Source organism: Portunus trituberculatus, chromosome 33, assembly GCF_017591435.1.
Source record: "Portunus trituberculatus isolate SZX2019 chromosome 33, ASM1759143v1, whole genome shotgun sequence".
In the NCBI taxonomy this organism is placed as follows: Eukaryota; Metazoa; Arthropoda; class Malacostraca; order Decapoda; family Portunidae; genus Portunus; species Portunus trituberculatus.
The window spans coordinates 11,999,601-12,012,988 of record NC_059287.1 but is presented as its reverse complement, the minus strand read 5'-3'; the positions used below and the strand labels follow the sequence as shown (position 1 = coordinate 12,012,988).

At 37.9% G+C, this 13,388-nt stretch overlaps 1 protein-coding gene across 1 annotated transcript in view; it reads right to left on the bottom strand.

Annotated features, from left to right (window-relative positions):
* LOC123512463 (lon protease homolog 2, peroxisomal-like) overlaps positions 1-13,388 on the bottom strand; it is a 21,046-nt gene extending 7,658 nt beyond the window's left edge. The window contains 12 exon segments of the mRNA XM_045268888.1: positions 361-453; positions 826-978; positions 1,670-1,764; positions 2,352-2,511; positions 3,316-3,495; positions 4,261-4,364; positions 4,367-4,436; positions 5,820-5,981; positions 6,106-6,206; positions 11,748-11,949; positions 12,084-12,168; positions 13,039-13,388. Coding sequence (XP_045124823.1) covers positions 361-453; positions 826-978; positions 1,670-1,764; positions 2,352-2,511; positions 3,316-3,495; positions 4,261-4,364; positions 4,367-4,436; positions 5,820-5,981; positions 6,106-6,206; positions 11,748-11,949; positions 12,084-12,168; positions 13,039-13,148 — 1,515 coding nt within the window. The 5' untranslated portion in view covers positions 13,149-13,388.

Sequence of the window (13,388 nt, the reverse complement as noted above, 5' to 3'; positions counted from 1 at the left end):
ATGTTTAACTTCATAATTCTTACTTTCATTAAACCTTTTACTGTACTATGATGCACTCTCGCTTTGCTTACTCTCAATGGAAGTTCAAATCAGGGGTTAAACTTGTTATAATCGGTTCGCTTAACGAAGTTTAGCTTAACGAAGTGTTTTTTAGGAACGTAACCCCTTCGTTAAACGGGGGTTGCCTGTATTTGTCCTTCATTCACTGCATGAGAGAGAGAGAGAGAGAGAGAGAGAGAGAGAGAGAGAGAGAGAGAGAGAGAGAGAGAGAGAGAGAGAGAGAGAGAGAGAGCACATTCCATTGCAAACTCTCCATCCATCAGACCATCCACACAACACACACTAGCCCAACAGCCTTACCTGTGTGTAGCCCGGCACTTTGATGAGCTCCATGCGGTCCAGCAGTGGGGTGGGGATGGTGGTGAGGGAATTAGCTGTTGCTACAAACAACACCTGGCAAGGGAGGTTCACAAGATAAACAAAGTGGATAATAGTGAGTAAAGCCAATTTTTTTCACACTGGTGTTTTTGTTTACCTTACAAAAACATTTTTATTCTTTTAACTAATAGTATTGTGTTCATCTCAGCAGGATGTCTTTTCTCTCAATCACTTTAAGCTTACAGTTTTATACAGCACTTAATTATTTCTTGCCTTTGATTCACACTATCTCTTCTCTCAATTACTTAAAGCTCATGGTTTTATACAGTACTACATTATTTCTTCCTTTTGATTCACAGTCTCACTTCCATTTGTATCACAGTAACCCATGCTTACACCAGCACATCACTTAGCCTAACCACAGCACAGCCTCCCATCACCACACACCTGGGAAAGGTCGAAGGGTAGGTTGAGGTAAGTGTCGGTGAAGGTGGAGTTCTGCTCAGGGTCCAGCACTTCCAGCAGGGCAGCTCCAGGGTCTCCATGGATGCCTGAGCCCAGCTTGTCTATCTCATCCAGGAGCATGACAGGGTTTTTCACCTGTGTGGTATACAAGTTTGGTGTGTTTGTGAGCTGTTAATTCTCTTGAGTCTAGATTCCGTATCATCCAATATTGATGCATCTGTGAGCTAAAAATAAATTAATCTAAGTCTAATTTATGTTTGTATTATTTAAGATTATGAATTGTAACAGATTTGTAATAAAGCAGAAAAACAGTATGGATATCAAAGAATAATGAATCAGTCAAAATGAGTTGGTCATGTAAGAATGAACTCCAAGCATTTTCACAAGACAACTTTGCTGGCTAATAGTATGTTGTTTGGCAAAAGAGACTATGGTCCTGGTCACTCAAAAATTGGCTTGCAATTTTCTAAGAGGATAGATCCCACAAAGTATCCAACACATCACATCACTGATAAAATGTGACATAATTTAGTATGCCATCAGTTCCACCCATATAATCAACACTAAACAATAAAAGCTGTAGTGGACTTGTATATCTTGTATGAATAAACAGGCTCACAAATATACAAAGCCTGCAAGTTGCTCTGAATGAATCCAACAATAACAGAGAAAAGGATATCAAATGGAATGGCAACAAAAAGTATGCTAACAAAACTGAATAACTGCATCTTGAGGTGACTAAGCAAATATCAACCATAGCTGAGGCGACCAAGTGCACATCTGTTCAAGGCTATCATGGTGAGGAGAGAACAGCACACCAGCACACCTTGACACTCTTGAGGCCCTGGATGACTCGACCTGGCATGGCACCAACATACGTCCTGCGGTGACCTCGGATGTCATGCTGGTCACTCACGCCACCTTTGGAACAACACCACAACACCTCAGCATCAACACTTCAGCATTGTTATTCCTAGTAACAATATTTATGTTTGATATTCTTACAGCAGCCGTTCAATTTTCTTGACTAAAAGGAGATTGTCCCAGGAGTACAAGTCTTGTTTGGATTTTTCTGGACTATAAAGAGAGGAAGATTGCTAAAGGTAAGAGAGAGAGAGAGAGAGAGAGAGAGAGAGAGAGAGAGAGAGAGAGAGAGAGAGAGAGAGAGAGAGAGAGAGAGAGAGAGAGAGAGTGTGTGGGGCCACAAAAACATTTATCCTATTTTTTTTGCTAACTCTCGGATCTGTAAGGGAACTGGCAACTTAGTGGGCCCCTTTTTTATTTTTTCGCTTTATGTTGACCTTGGCTACCTTTTCCCCTCTTATTTAAAAAAAGAACTGACAAATATAAAAGGGTAAGATGTACAGACAAGATGGTAAATAACAACTTTCTCCCTTAAAACAGACAAAACACCATACATAATCAGAAAAATAAAAAGAATGTAACTTTAAGAGAAGCATCACATTACACTACTACTTCACATATAACAAGACACCAAGAAGACATACCCAAGGACATTCGATGGTACGGCCGGCCAAGGGTTGTAGCGATGGACTTGGCAATGCTAGTCTTCCCAACACCAGGGGGTCCCACAAAGCACAGGATGGGGCCCTTCAGATCCCCACGGAGTTGTCTCACTGCAAGATATTCCAGGACACGACGCTTCACCTGCAAAATTGTGAAAAAAATGTGATCTTTGTTTTGCCACTCACCATAACTTGCAACACAAATACTGAATACACTGCACCTCATCAAGTTCATCATAATGCCTTTGTTTTCATGGTGTTGTATCTGTGATCTCTTTGTCTTGCTATTCATCATAACTTATACAAGTGAATATTAAACACACTCCAACTCTTCTCATCAATCATAATTCCTTTGTTTTCATGGAGCTGTTTTTATATTATTTCTAACAATTTAGAAAGAATGGTAGAAAATGAGGGCTACAAATAATAGGTATAAAATTAATCTCACATGACACCTAATGAGTGAAACCTAATAAAAACTAGTAAGACTAATGATATCTCCAAATAAAAAAATATATAAATAACTTCAATAAAGCTGTTGACAATGAACTATAAATCAATGAAGAGTAGAATTAAAATGCAAACACTACACAACATCAATGAATAAAAAGTCCACATCTCAGTGTTCTCTTAGATGAATGTCTCATTAGAACATTCAACACAACACTTCCCTAATGACAAGATGGAGGATTATTTGGTATGACATTGTAAGGAAGGGATCATTATTTTTTATTTTACTTTATATAAGAGAAAACTTAGTAATTTCTTTATGTATGAAAGGAAAAAGTGTAATTTTTTTCATGTAAGAGTGGAAAACTGGGTGTGATTTTTTTCATGTAAGAGGGGAAAACTATATGTAATTTTTATGTACAGGAAAAAAATGAGTATAACATTTTATGTAAGAGGGGAAAACTGGGTGTAATTAACCAAAAATCAGTTTCCACACCTTCTCCAAGCCGTAGTGGTCAGCATCTAGGTCAGCTCTGGCCTTGGTGATGTAGCAGGTCTCCTTCACTGAGGTGGACCATGGGAGGTCAACCAAGAGTTCCAGATAGTTACGAGTCATTGAGTACTCCAGCATGTGGGGAGCCATACGCTTCAGACGGCTCAGCTCCTTGTTGGCAGTCTGGCAGGGAGGGACGTGTTCACCAGCATCCTCTACTCATTAGTAACATGGAGTACACTAACACATTATCCGTTTTATTAATTATGTGATGAGGTCCTTTTGACATTTCTTATGGTCTCTCAGTGGGTTTTTTTTTTTTTTTTTTCTCTCTCTCTGTTACTCTGTTTAAGCCTTTATACATCTTATTCCCTGTGCTATCTGTAACAGCTTCCACCTTCCTTAATGTTCCTACACATATCCTTACATGCAGTTCCTTGTTGGCAGCCTGGTAGAGGGGGACATTCACCAGCATCCATTACCTAATAAACAACATGGAGCAAACTAACACCAACTAACTACCTGCTCTATTATTCATGTGATGAGGCTCTTTTGACATTTCTGATATGTTAGTGCACCCTTTTTCTCTTCTCTGTTAACCAGAAACTTCTTATTCTCTATGCCATTAGTTACAGCTTGCATCTTCTTTAATATTCCTATACATATCCTCACACTCACAAATATTCTGAGGCTGAATCAAGAAATTAGTATTTTCACCATAATATGTGACAATTCATAGCCCTAAAATTAACTGTGCATAACATTTAAAAGCATATACTAGAAATAAAAAAGTTACAGAAAAGCTCTACCACTATGATATTTAGTGGATGAAGAAAAAGAGAAATGTCAGTGGTTTGTGAATAAGGAACATGTCAAATAGCAGCCAAAGAGTTGAATAATGATCAGGTAAGGTGAAACATAGTATATCCATATCCCCTGATACACTACCTTGGCAGCTTCCTCTGGCATGTTGGCAGACTTGATCCTCTCTGCCAAGTCAGCAATATCATTGTCCCCGTCATCAGGAGGGTCCAGCATGGGGGACAGGTTGCGCCTCCACGGGATAAGCGAACCACCTGCATCTTTTTGTTCTCTTTCTCTTCACTCTTGTCCTCCTGAATATCCTGCCAAAGATGAATAGAAAGTCAGCAGAGCAAGACAAAAAATAGTGAAGAAAATATGTAATCTTTAATCATATGTTATCTTAACTTCCTGGCAAGAATATAGATATCATAAAGTGTGTAGGAAACAAGTAACCTTTTATCTGTTATCTGTCTAAATAAATTACAGATAAAGTGAAAAATGAAGTGAAAGAAATATACAAGTAACCTTCCTTGATTTTAACTATATAATAAAACAACTAAAACTTCAACTCTATCATTGTCTATCATGGCTTCTTTACAGATAGAGCAGAAGTTATGTAGAGATCATAATTACAAATATCCAAAAATAAATAGTACAGGTAACCCCCGCTTAACGAACGTTCACACAACGAAATTTCGCTACGAAGGTTTCATTTTACTACCATCTGCTTGTTTAACGAACACCAAACTCGCTTTAATGAAGTTTTATCCAGGTAATTTTTTCCAAGTTTGAAACCCCTGCCATATCACGCAAGCTGACAGGCTTTTGAATACACCAGCACCTCTCATGGACAACACGCGCACCACTCACTCCCCCTCTTTAAAACAATAACACCGTCAGCAGCAGCTCGTCTTCCCTCGCTCAATTTACCACCAAAAGCGTTGCTAAGAAGACCCAGGAAGTCTCTTACTCTCAAAGTGAAGCTGGATATCATTCACAGACACGAGAGAGGCCGGAAAACTAATAGCATTGCTCGCCACCATCTTGACTCCATCTACTGTCTCTACTATTTTCAAGTCAGCAGACTCTATTAAGAAGGCTGGTGAGACCATATCTTCCTTGCAAGCTAAAAGAACCACCTGAACTCATGACTACAATGGATAAAATGGAAAGCCTTGTGAAAATGTAGTACATAAATTTTGTATGTGATACAATGATGCTCCCTTTGTTTACATTCCACAGGTTGCCAGTTAGTGTCTTTCCCATTTCACTCTCCCTCCCTTCATAAATTTAAGATCATCAACATAATAAAGTTACATACATATGTAGTGTACATTATAAATTAAACAGCCTAAATGTTTAACTTCATAATCTTTACTTTCATTAAACCTTTCACTGTACTATGATGCACTCTTGCTTTGTTTACTCTCAATGGAAGTTCAAGTCAGGGGTTAAACTTGCTATAATCAATTCGTTTAACGAAATTTTGCTTAATGAACGTTTTTTAGGAACATAACCCCTTCATTAAGCTGGGGTTGTCTGTATTTTCCAAGCATCAAACACTTCACACTTATTACCTCTACAGCACAGATCTCTCATACTGAATTCATCCTATTTTCACATTCTATAAGTGTTACAAGTTACAATCATCCTGAATATCTCCAGGAATACAGGCTTACATAAGGAGATCCATGTGAGGATACCTTGAGCCTCTGTATATGGCGCAGCAGGAGGGGAAGAGTGACGCGGATCCGAGCCCCGACATCAAGTGCATCAAGAACCTGCAGCCTTTCCAGCAGTGAGCCGCCAATCAACGCTGCAACAGCATCTGCCAACTGCTGGCTTGGGGCTTGCTCCACTGCAGTCTACAGGTAACATTAGTAACTCAACTGCTATGATAAAGATTAACATAAATGTGATACAGAGTTAGAGCATGATGATAAAAGATGCACACTAGACAGCAAGACAAAACACCGGACAGTCACTCACCTTCAGCTTAGCCACACCAGGCACCGATATGTCCAACATGTCAATCAGCTTCTGTGCTGTCTCCTTAAACTCAGCAACCAATTCAGCAAGTTGTGCATCATCTGGAATAATAACAAGGGTGTGGCTCGTCACAAAGGATTGCAAGAATAAACATGCAATCATAAGATGTTCTATGATTCACAGTGCAGTGCGGTGAGAGGGAGACTTTTGGAGCTCCAAGGTAAGCACAAGCACTCTGCTCTGGAAAGCAATTACAAAATAGAAAGGAAATGGCTGACATAGAAGGGAGAATGGATGATCAAGAGATACAATGAGGTAAGAAGAAGAAAGAGAGGTGAACCAAGTGTGATACATTTACATGGGTTAAGGAAAATCAGCGTTGTAACTTTTGTGACCAACTGAGGAAAAACCGCCAAGCAAACATGGGGGATACAGCAGACTAGAACATAAGAGAAGTGAGGAGGGGGAGGCTGTAGTCCCCAAAGAAAGGAATAACTGCAGAAAATGTAAGGTAGAAGTAAAGAAAGATCATGATATTGTGTGTGATGCATGTAAAGAATGGTTCCATGCAGGCTGTGGGAAATGTAGCCAGAGCCTGTATAGGCTACTGCAGGAAGAGGAGGGCCAACTCTGGTTCTGTCCTACTTGCAAACCTAACATGGTGCAGGCCTGTCCAGAGATGAAGAGGTTGAGGGAAGGGAATACAACGATAAAGAAACAAATGCAGGAGCTAAAAGAGAAATGAGAGGAGTTGACAAAAAATATAAACTAAGCAGAAGATAAATGGAAAGTACAAGAGGAAGACATAGTTGAAAGGACTGCAAGGGAGGCAGCATTTGGAGGAAAAAGAAAATAGAGAGAAAAGGAAGAATAATTTAATCATCCTCAATATGCCAGAATCAACAAAACAATTAGGCAGACAGGGATACTGAATATGCTAATAGATATGACAAGGTATTTGGGGACATCTTGAAGGCAGGACACAAGATTGAGAAAGTACAGTAAAACCTCAGCTCACGACCATAATTCGTTCCTAAATCCTGTTCGTCACCTAATTTGTTCGTCCCCTGAATCAATTTTTCCCATAAGAATGTATTGAAATACCATTAATCCGTTCCAGACCAAAAAAAATCATACTTTTGTCCATAAAACCCATTCAAAATAGACCTTTAATGTATGCATGACATGAACAAAATAATTATAAAGAGCCTAGATTGTTTTACTTACCTAAATGCTATCAAAATTATAATAAAATTAATAAAAAAGAAAAGGTTATTTACTTGAGAGACTGGACGTTGATGGCATGATGGAATGGAGGAGAGGAGGATGGGGAGGAAGACAGACAAGATCCGAGAAGACAGTCATGAGAGAGGACTTTGGGTGTGCGCAGCGTGCCAGAGCTACACAACAGGTGTGTAGCGTCACAAGTCAGTGCTGCTATGTGGGGCCCCTTTATAGCAGAGAGGATAACGCCGAGGAAGCTACAGTAGAGTGCGCCGGTAACATCACCATGCCCAGGAAAAACAGGAGAAATTCGTGGTGGCACAAAGATTATGTTATGTAATATTTTTCGTATGTTCCTGTTTCTATTTTCTTTTGTGCTTATGTTTTGTTTTGTTGTTGTATGATAGCCGGGTTGGCTATCACACAAACGGCTCGCCGCTAGGCGAGCCGTTTAACAGCGTTTGTCCTCAAAAATATCGTTCGTCCCCTGGGTCGATATATTGACACATTTTTTGGTCGTCTCCTGAATTGTTCGTCCTTAGAGACGTTCGTCAAGCAAGGTTTTACTGTAGTTAGATTAGGGAAGAAACAAGAAGGGAAGGTAAGGCCAGCCTTAGTGAAGTTAGAAGAGCAGTCAAAGAGGAACATAATCTTGAGAGCAAGATACCTAAAACAAGATGAAGATAAAGTAAACAGAAGACTCATCATTGCACTGGACTCAACAAGAATCAGAAGGAAATTTCAAATTAAGACAAGAGTTCAAGAGGAGAGAAGGAGATTTGCATCATAAGAGGAAGAAAGATAGTAAGCAATACTAACAATAGAAATAGATATTGATAAGGAAGCAACAATGAGAAAAGTCAAACAGAAATGGAAAAAAAGAGTGTGGAATATAAAAGTGATGAATATACAGTGTCTTTCACCCAAAAAAGATAGATATTGAAAGATTAACAAGTGAAAATGACATGGTGTGTTTGACGAAAACTCATGAGAAGGAGAGAAAGTGAAGATTAGTGACAGATTGGTTACAATAGAAAGTATGAGAGAAATACAACACAAAATGGTGGATGAGTGATGTTTCTTTATAAGCAGAGTCACTCAGTGGAAATGAGAAAACAAGAAACCACAATGAAAGACCTCTTGTATGTAAAAGGATCAGTGTTTGTGATTAACATTAGTACAGCAGTGTTTTTTGGGAGAACAAACGATAAAGAAAGAAATAGAAAAACAAGGAAAGAAATTGAAAATATAATAGAGGACAATATACTAGAGGAAAACTTAGTTACATTAGGAGATTTTAATGGACATGTTGGTTTCAAAGGAGCACAAGAATTAGATAATGGAAAAATTATTCTAGAATGATTGGAAATGTACAATTTGCTAATGCTTAAAGATGACTGTACAAGTGAAGTAACGTGGAGGAGACACGGACATGAAAGTGTGACTGATTACTTTAGAATACATTAGAATGAAAATTGATGAAAAACAGGCGTTTGATCTATCTGACCATAATTTGATCAAAGCAACATTAAAAAAAAAAAGAAAAGACAAATGAGCAAGCGTGCCAAAAGCCAGAGAATAGGAAGAATATGAATATTTCAAAACAACTAAAGCCTCACAAATGGAGTATAGACAAGAAGTTGAAAGGATTTTGAAGACAAAGTTAACATAAGAATCAAAACCTAAATAAAATACTTTGAAAAGTAGTGACTAAAACACTCAAGAGGAAATGCAGAAGGGAGATAAATGAATGAGGGCAACAAACCTTGGAACTGCCATGGAATAATAGATAAACTCACAGTATAAAAAGATGGAAAGAATATAAGAGCCAAGAGAAATGCAAGAACACCACAAGAAGATATATTTTTAAGGAAAAGTATTTGGAAGCAGAAGCACAGACACATAAAGAATTGAGAGCAGCAGTGTATGAAGAAAATATCTATAGAAATAAGACACCATAGACAAGAAAAAACTATGGGGAACATATTGACAAGCTCAGAAAAAGGACCAAGAAAAGGAAAGGAGAACTGAGAATCTATGAAGAACAGGGATCAGATGTAATTAAGTACTACTGGAAGAATATCTATGAAATTAACAAAAATAATACAAAACAGATATGATATGCTGACACAATAGAAACTTACTTGAGAACAAGAGAACAAAATATGCTGCCAGAACATAATGTGAGATTACAGATAGGAAATGAGGAAGAGGAAGACAAGGCTATTTGGAGTAAAGGAACACTGGAACACCTTGATATAGTGTGCACATTGTAAAAGAGTGATAAAAGAAATGGAGAACACTACAGTTGAGGAGAAAGAAGTAAGAGAAAATATTAAGAATTGAAGGGATAAAAAAACAAGCAGGGTGGACAAAATGAAGGGAGAATTTTATAAAGCCCTACAAGATAGTAAGAAATTTATCACTTTGTTAACAGGAAGCTTTACAGAAATACTGGAAATCAAGAAAGTTCCCGAGTCATGGAAAGAATCCAAAACAACTGACACTGAAGAAACATAAATCAAAGATATCGGAGTTAAGACCAATAGCTGTGACAACCATATCTTACAAACCATTTATGTTAAACATAGTGAAGAAAGATGTAGAAATGCACAGAAGGGATAACAAATTAACTAAAAAGTCAAAGTGGATTTAAAATGAATGAGTAGAAAACAACATAATAATTTTGAAGTATTGTGTGAATAAAGTGTATAAAGAAAAGAGAACACTGTAAGTGATGGCAGTTGACTTTACAAAAGCTTATGATTCAGTAAAAAGGGAAACACTAATTAAGATCTTAATGGAGTACAAAATTCACCCTAAAATAAAAGAAAAAGTGACTCGTGTGTACATTGATGATGTAACAGACACTGTCCTGAGAGGGAAAGGAATTAGCATTGGGCATTAGGCAGAAACGCACAGCCTCCATTACCTAGTTTAAGATAATGCCTACATTATAATAAATAAATGAAAAAAAAGAAAGGAGGCTTCTTAAATGAAAAAATCAAGTACTTTATTCTATGCAGATAATAGATTACTTATGACAAGGACAGAAGAAATGTGCAAGATGAATGACTCACTAACTAACCTGAACAACCACACAGGCCTCAAAATAAATAAAGAGAAGAGTAATATCATATCCAAGAACAGCCAGAACAAATGAAAAACATTAAGATAAAAGGAAATAAAATATCAAGGGATAACAGTAACCAATAAGAAAAGTTGCTTCAAGACCCACAAAGGTAACTCCTTTTTAAAGATGAAGAAATGTGCAAATTTAACATTCCCAGTAATAGCCCAAAGCTGTAATAAAATGGTAAAACGTTTGGAAAAGAATTGTGTTGCCCACAGTTTTATATGGATCTAGTATTTTGGCTTACGCCAAGGAAGAAATTAAATAATAAAGAGTAGAAGATTCTGTACACAGGGCAATCCTAGGAACACTAAGTTATACTCAAATCTCATTACTAAGAGGAGAAATAGAATCTAGTACTATGAAGACAAGAATAAGGTAAAATCAATTTAATTATATGAAATATGTGGAGGAAAATTATAGTAATGAGCTAATGAAAAGGATAATGGAGGAAATGGCTACAAAAAATATTACTGGACTCAGTCAACACTGAGCTTTATGAACAAAATTGTCATTCAGAATTAAAATTAATTCAGAAAAAATAAATAAATAAAATTAGAGACTGGGATAATACAAGGCAAAGGGAAATAGCAGAAAACTCATGTCTAACAATATATAAAAAACTGGAAAAAAGAGATAGTGGAAAAGAAAATGTATGACAATAGAACAGCACCAGTGATCTTTTTCAAAGCTAGATCTAACAACCTGAGACTTAAAAGACAGGAATAGATACAAGAACAGAAACACTAATTACATCTTTTGTAACAGTAAACAAGAGAATTTAAAGCATTTTTTGTTGTGTCCAGGCTATGAAGAAGTAAGGAAAAAACAATATCTTTGCAAAGCTATGGAAGGAAATATTATAGGACAATTACTTTTTGGTAATCTAAGGATACAAGAGAAGGAAATAGTGTATGAAATGTGGAAGCAGGAAGTAAGTGGAAGAGCTTGATGGACAGAGCAGAATAAAAGATATGAAACATCAGGAAAGTGCCAATACAAGTGCCAAGCTTCCCGACCTACACCTGACCTGACCTATGATGGTAGGTATGTTTCTCATCTGACCAAAAATAATTTGTAAAAGTTGTTTTATTAGTCATTTTGAAAAGATGAAAACTTAAAAAAAAAAAAATTTCATGGCTTGACATGAAAAGACAAGCGAAGGGAGACTTTCAGGCATAAAAACTAATCAAATTTCAGTAGTGTCCTAACCACCAGTTATGTATTGTCAGAGTTTTTATGGCCAATATATTTCTTGCATTCCATCAGTGAATCAACACATTACCTTCACCATCCACATTCTGAAGGTCCTCCAGCTGCTTGATGGTGGCCATGAGGTAGGGGTGCTCTTGGATGATGGACTCTAGCTTGAACCGACACAGGCCGGTCACCAGCAGGGTGTACACCGGGCGGGGCCAGCTGGTGCCCGTGACCTGCACCACCACACCAGCTGTGCCGATTTCATGAATGGTGTTGCCCTTACCATCCTGCTCACAAATGAATGAATATGTAAGAACAGATAAAGAAATAAATGTGTAGAAATAACAAATAAGCCTTCCTACCTCCCCTGTCCAAAAATGGTGTTCAAAATTGTCAATGCTTGCCACTCAGGCCCTCTCACCTTGCTGGGTTCCTTTGTGACAATGCCGATCACAGTGCTGGCCAGCCTGCTGTCTGAGGTGAGCCGTGAACGCACCAAATTAATGCTGAAAGTGATTGATTTCATATCAATCAAAATACGAAGACTTGGATCCTCATCAAGACAACTATATGAGGGGTCCTCCCCCATGGTCCTGCAATCACTCTGTGTACCACCCACACTTGTTAAGTCAACAGATTTTCACGAAATTGCTGAAGTTAAATATTTAATGGCCTAGTTTCAAGTGCAAAAAGATTTAAAATAGATGTACAAGATGAAGTAGATAAGAAACCAATCTAATTTTTTCATTATCAAAATTATTTAGTATAAATTCATTATAAAAACTTATCAAGGTCTACAATATACAAAACAAAAGTCAAATTCTCTTACATAATGAATCATAAATACAAAATAACAACAATAGGAGAGTCAAAAGGCAATTAAAATCCACTTGAGCTTTATGCTCATCTTGGCACAGGTTGCTGGAACCACCACCATGGAGAAACGCCAATGGAGAACACTCTGGTACACCCTGTGACCAACAGCAGCAGCATCATCACCCCAGGGACACTTGACAACACGTCTTAGCTTTGATTTATATCCCCTTATCATTACCATAACCCCTATCTCTTGTAATGGTCTTTATTTCTAGCCCTATAATAATTTGAATACCTCTATCACTCTGCAGAGAGAGCGCATGCACGCACGCACGCGCACACACAGTTACGTAATACTTCCCAAAACAAAATTTTTCCTCATTTTCTCCATACACACTCCCTGACAGTCCGTCCTATACACCTACATACACTCCTCACCTGTCATCCCACCTCTAATCAACAGGTAGCACAGGTAACACAGTAAACATGAGCATAAGGAACTACGTGCCAAGTAAATGCAATGTTTCTGACGGGATTCTAACATGTCACTGAACACTTACTTCCTGACGGTGGTGACTGGTATCCTGATGGTGGAGCCCGGGAAGAGCACACCATTGGACACCACCAGGAGAGGCAGTTTAGTGGGGATAGGGATGTGAGAGGGAGCCATAGTCACACCTCCTTCTCCTCCGTCTCTTTCACAACACTGATATCGTGATAACTTGTCAGTCTTGTCCGTATGTTTTCAGTGTCTTCTACGGAACTTGATTTCTGTTGAGGTTTTAGAAGTTTTGTTTTTCTTGTTCATTATAGTATGCCCAATCGTCCTTGATATGGTTTTCATTATTATTTGTAGTTACACTGATATAATCATGCCATTATGCCTCCTTGTCCGACCCTATCTGTCCCA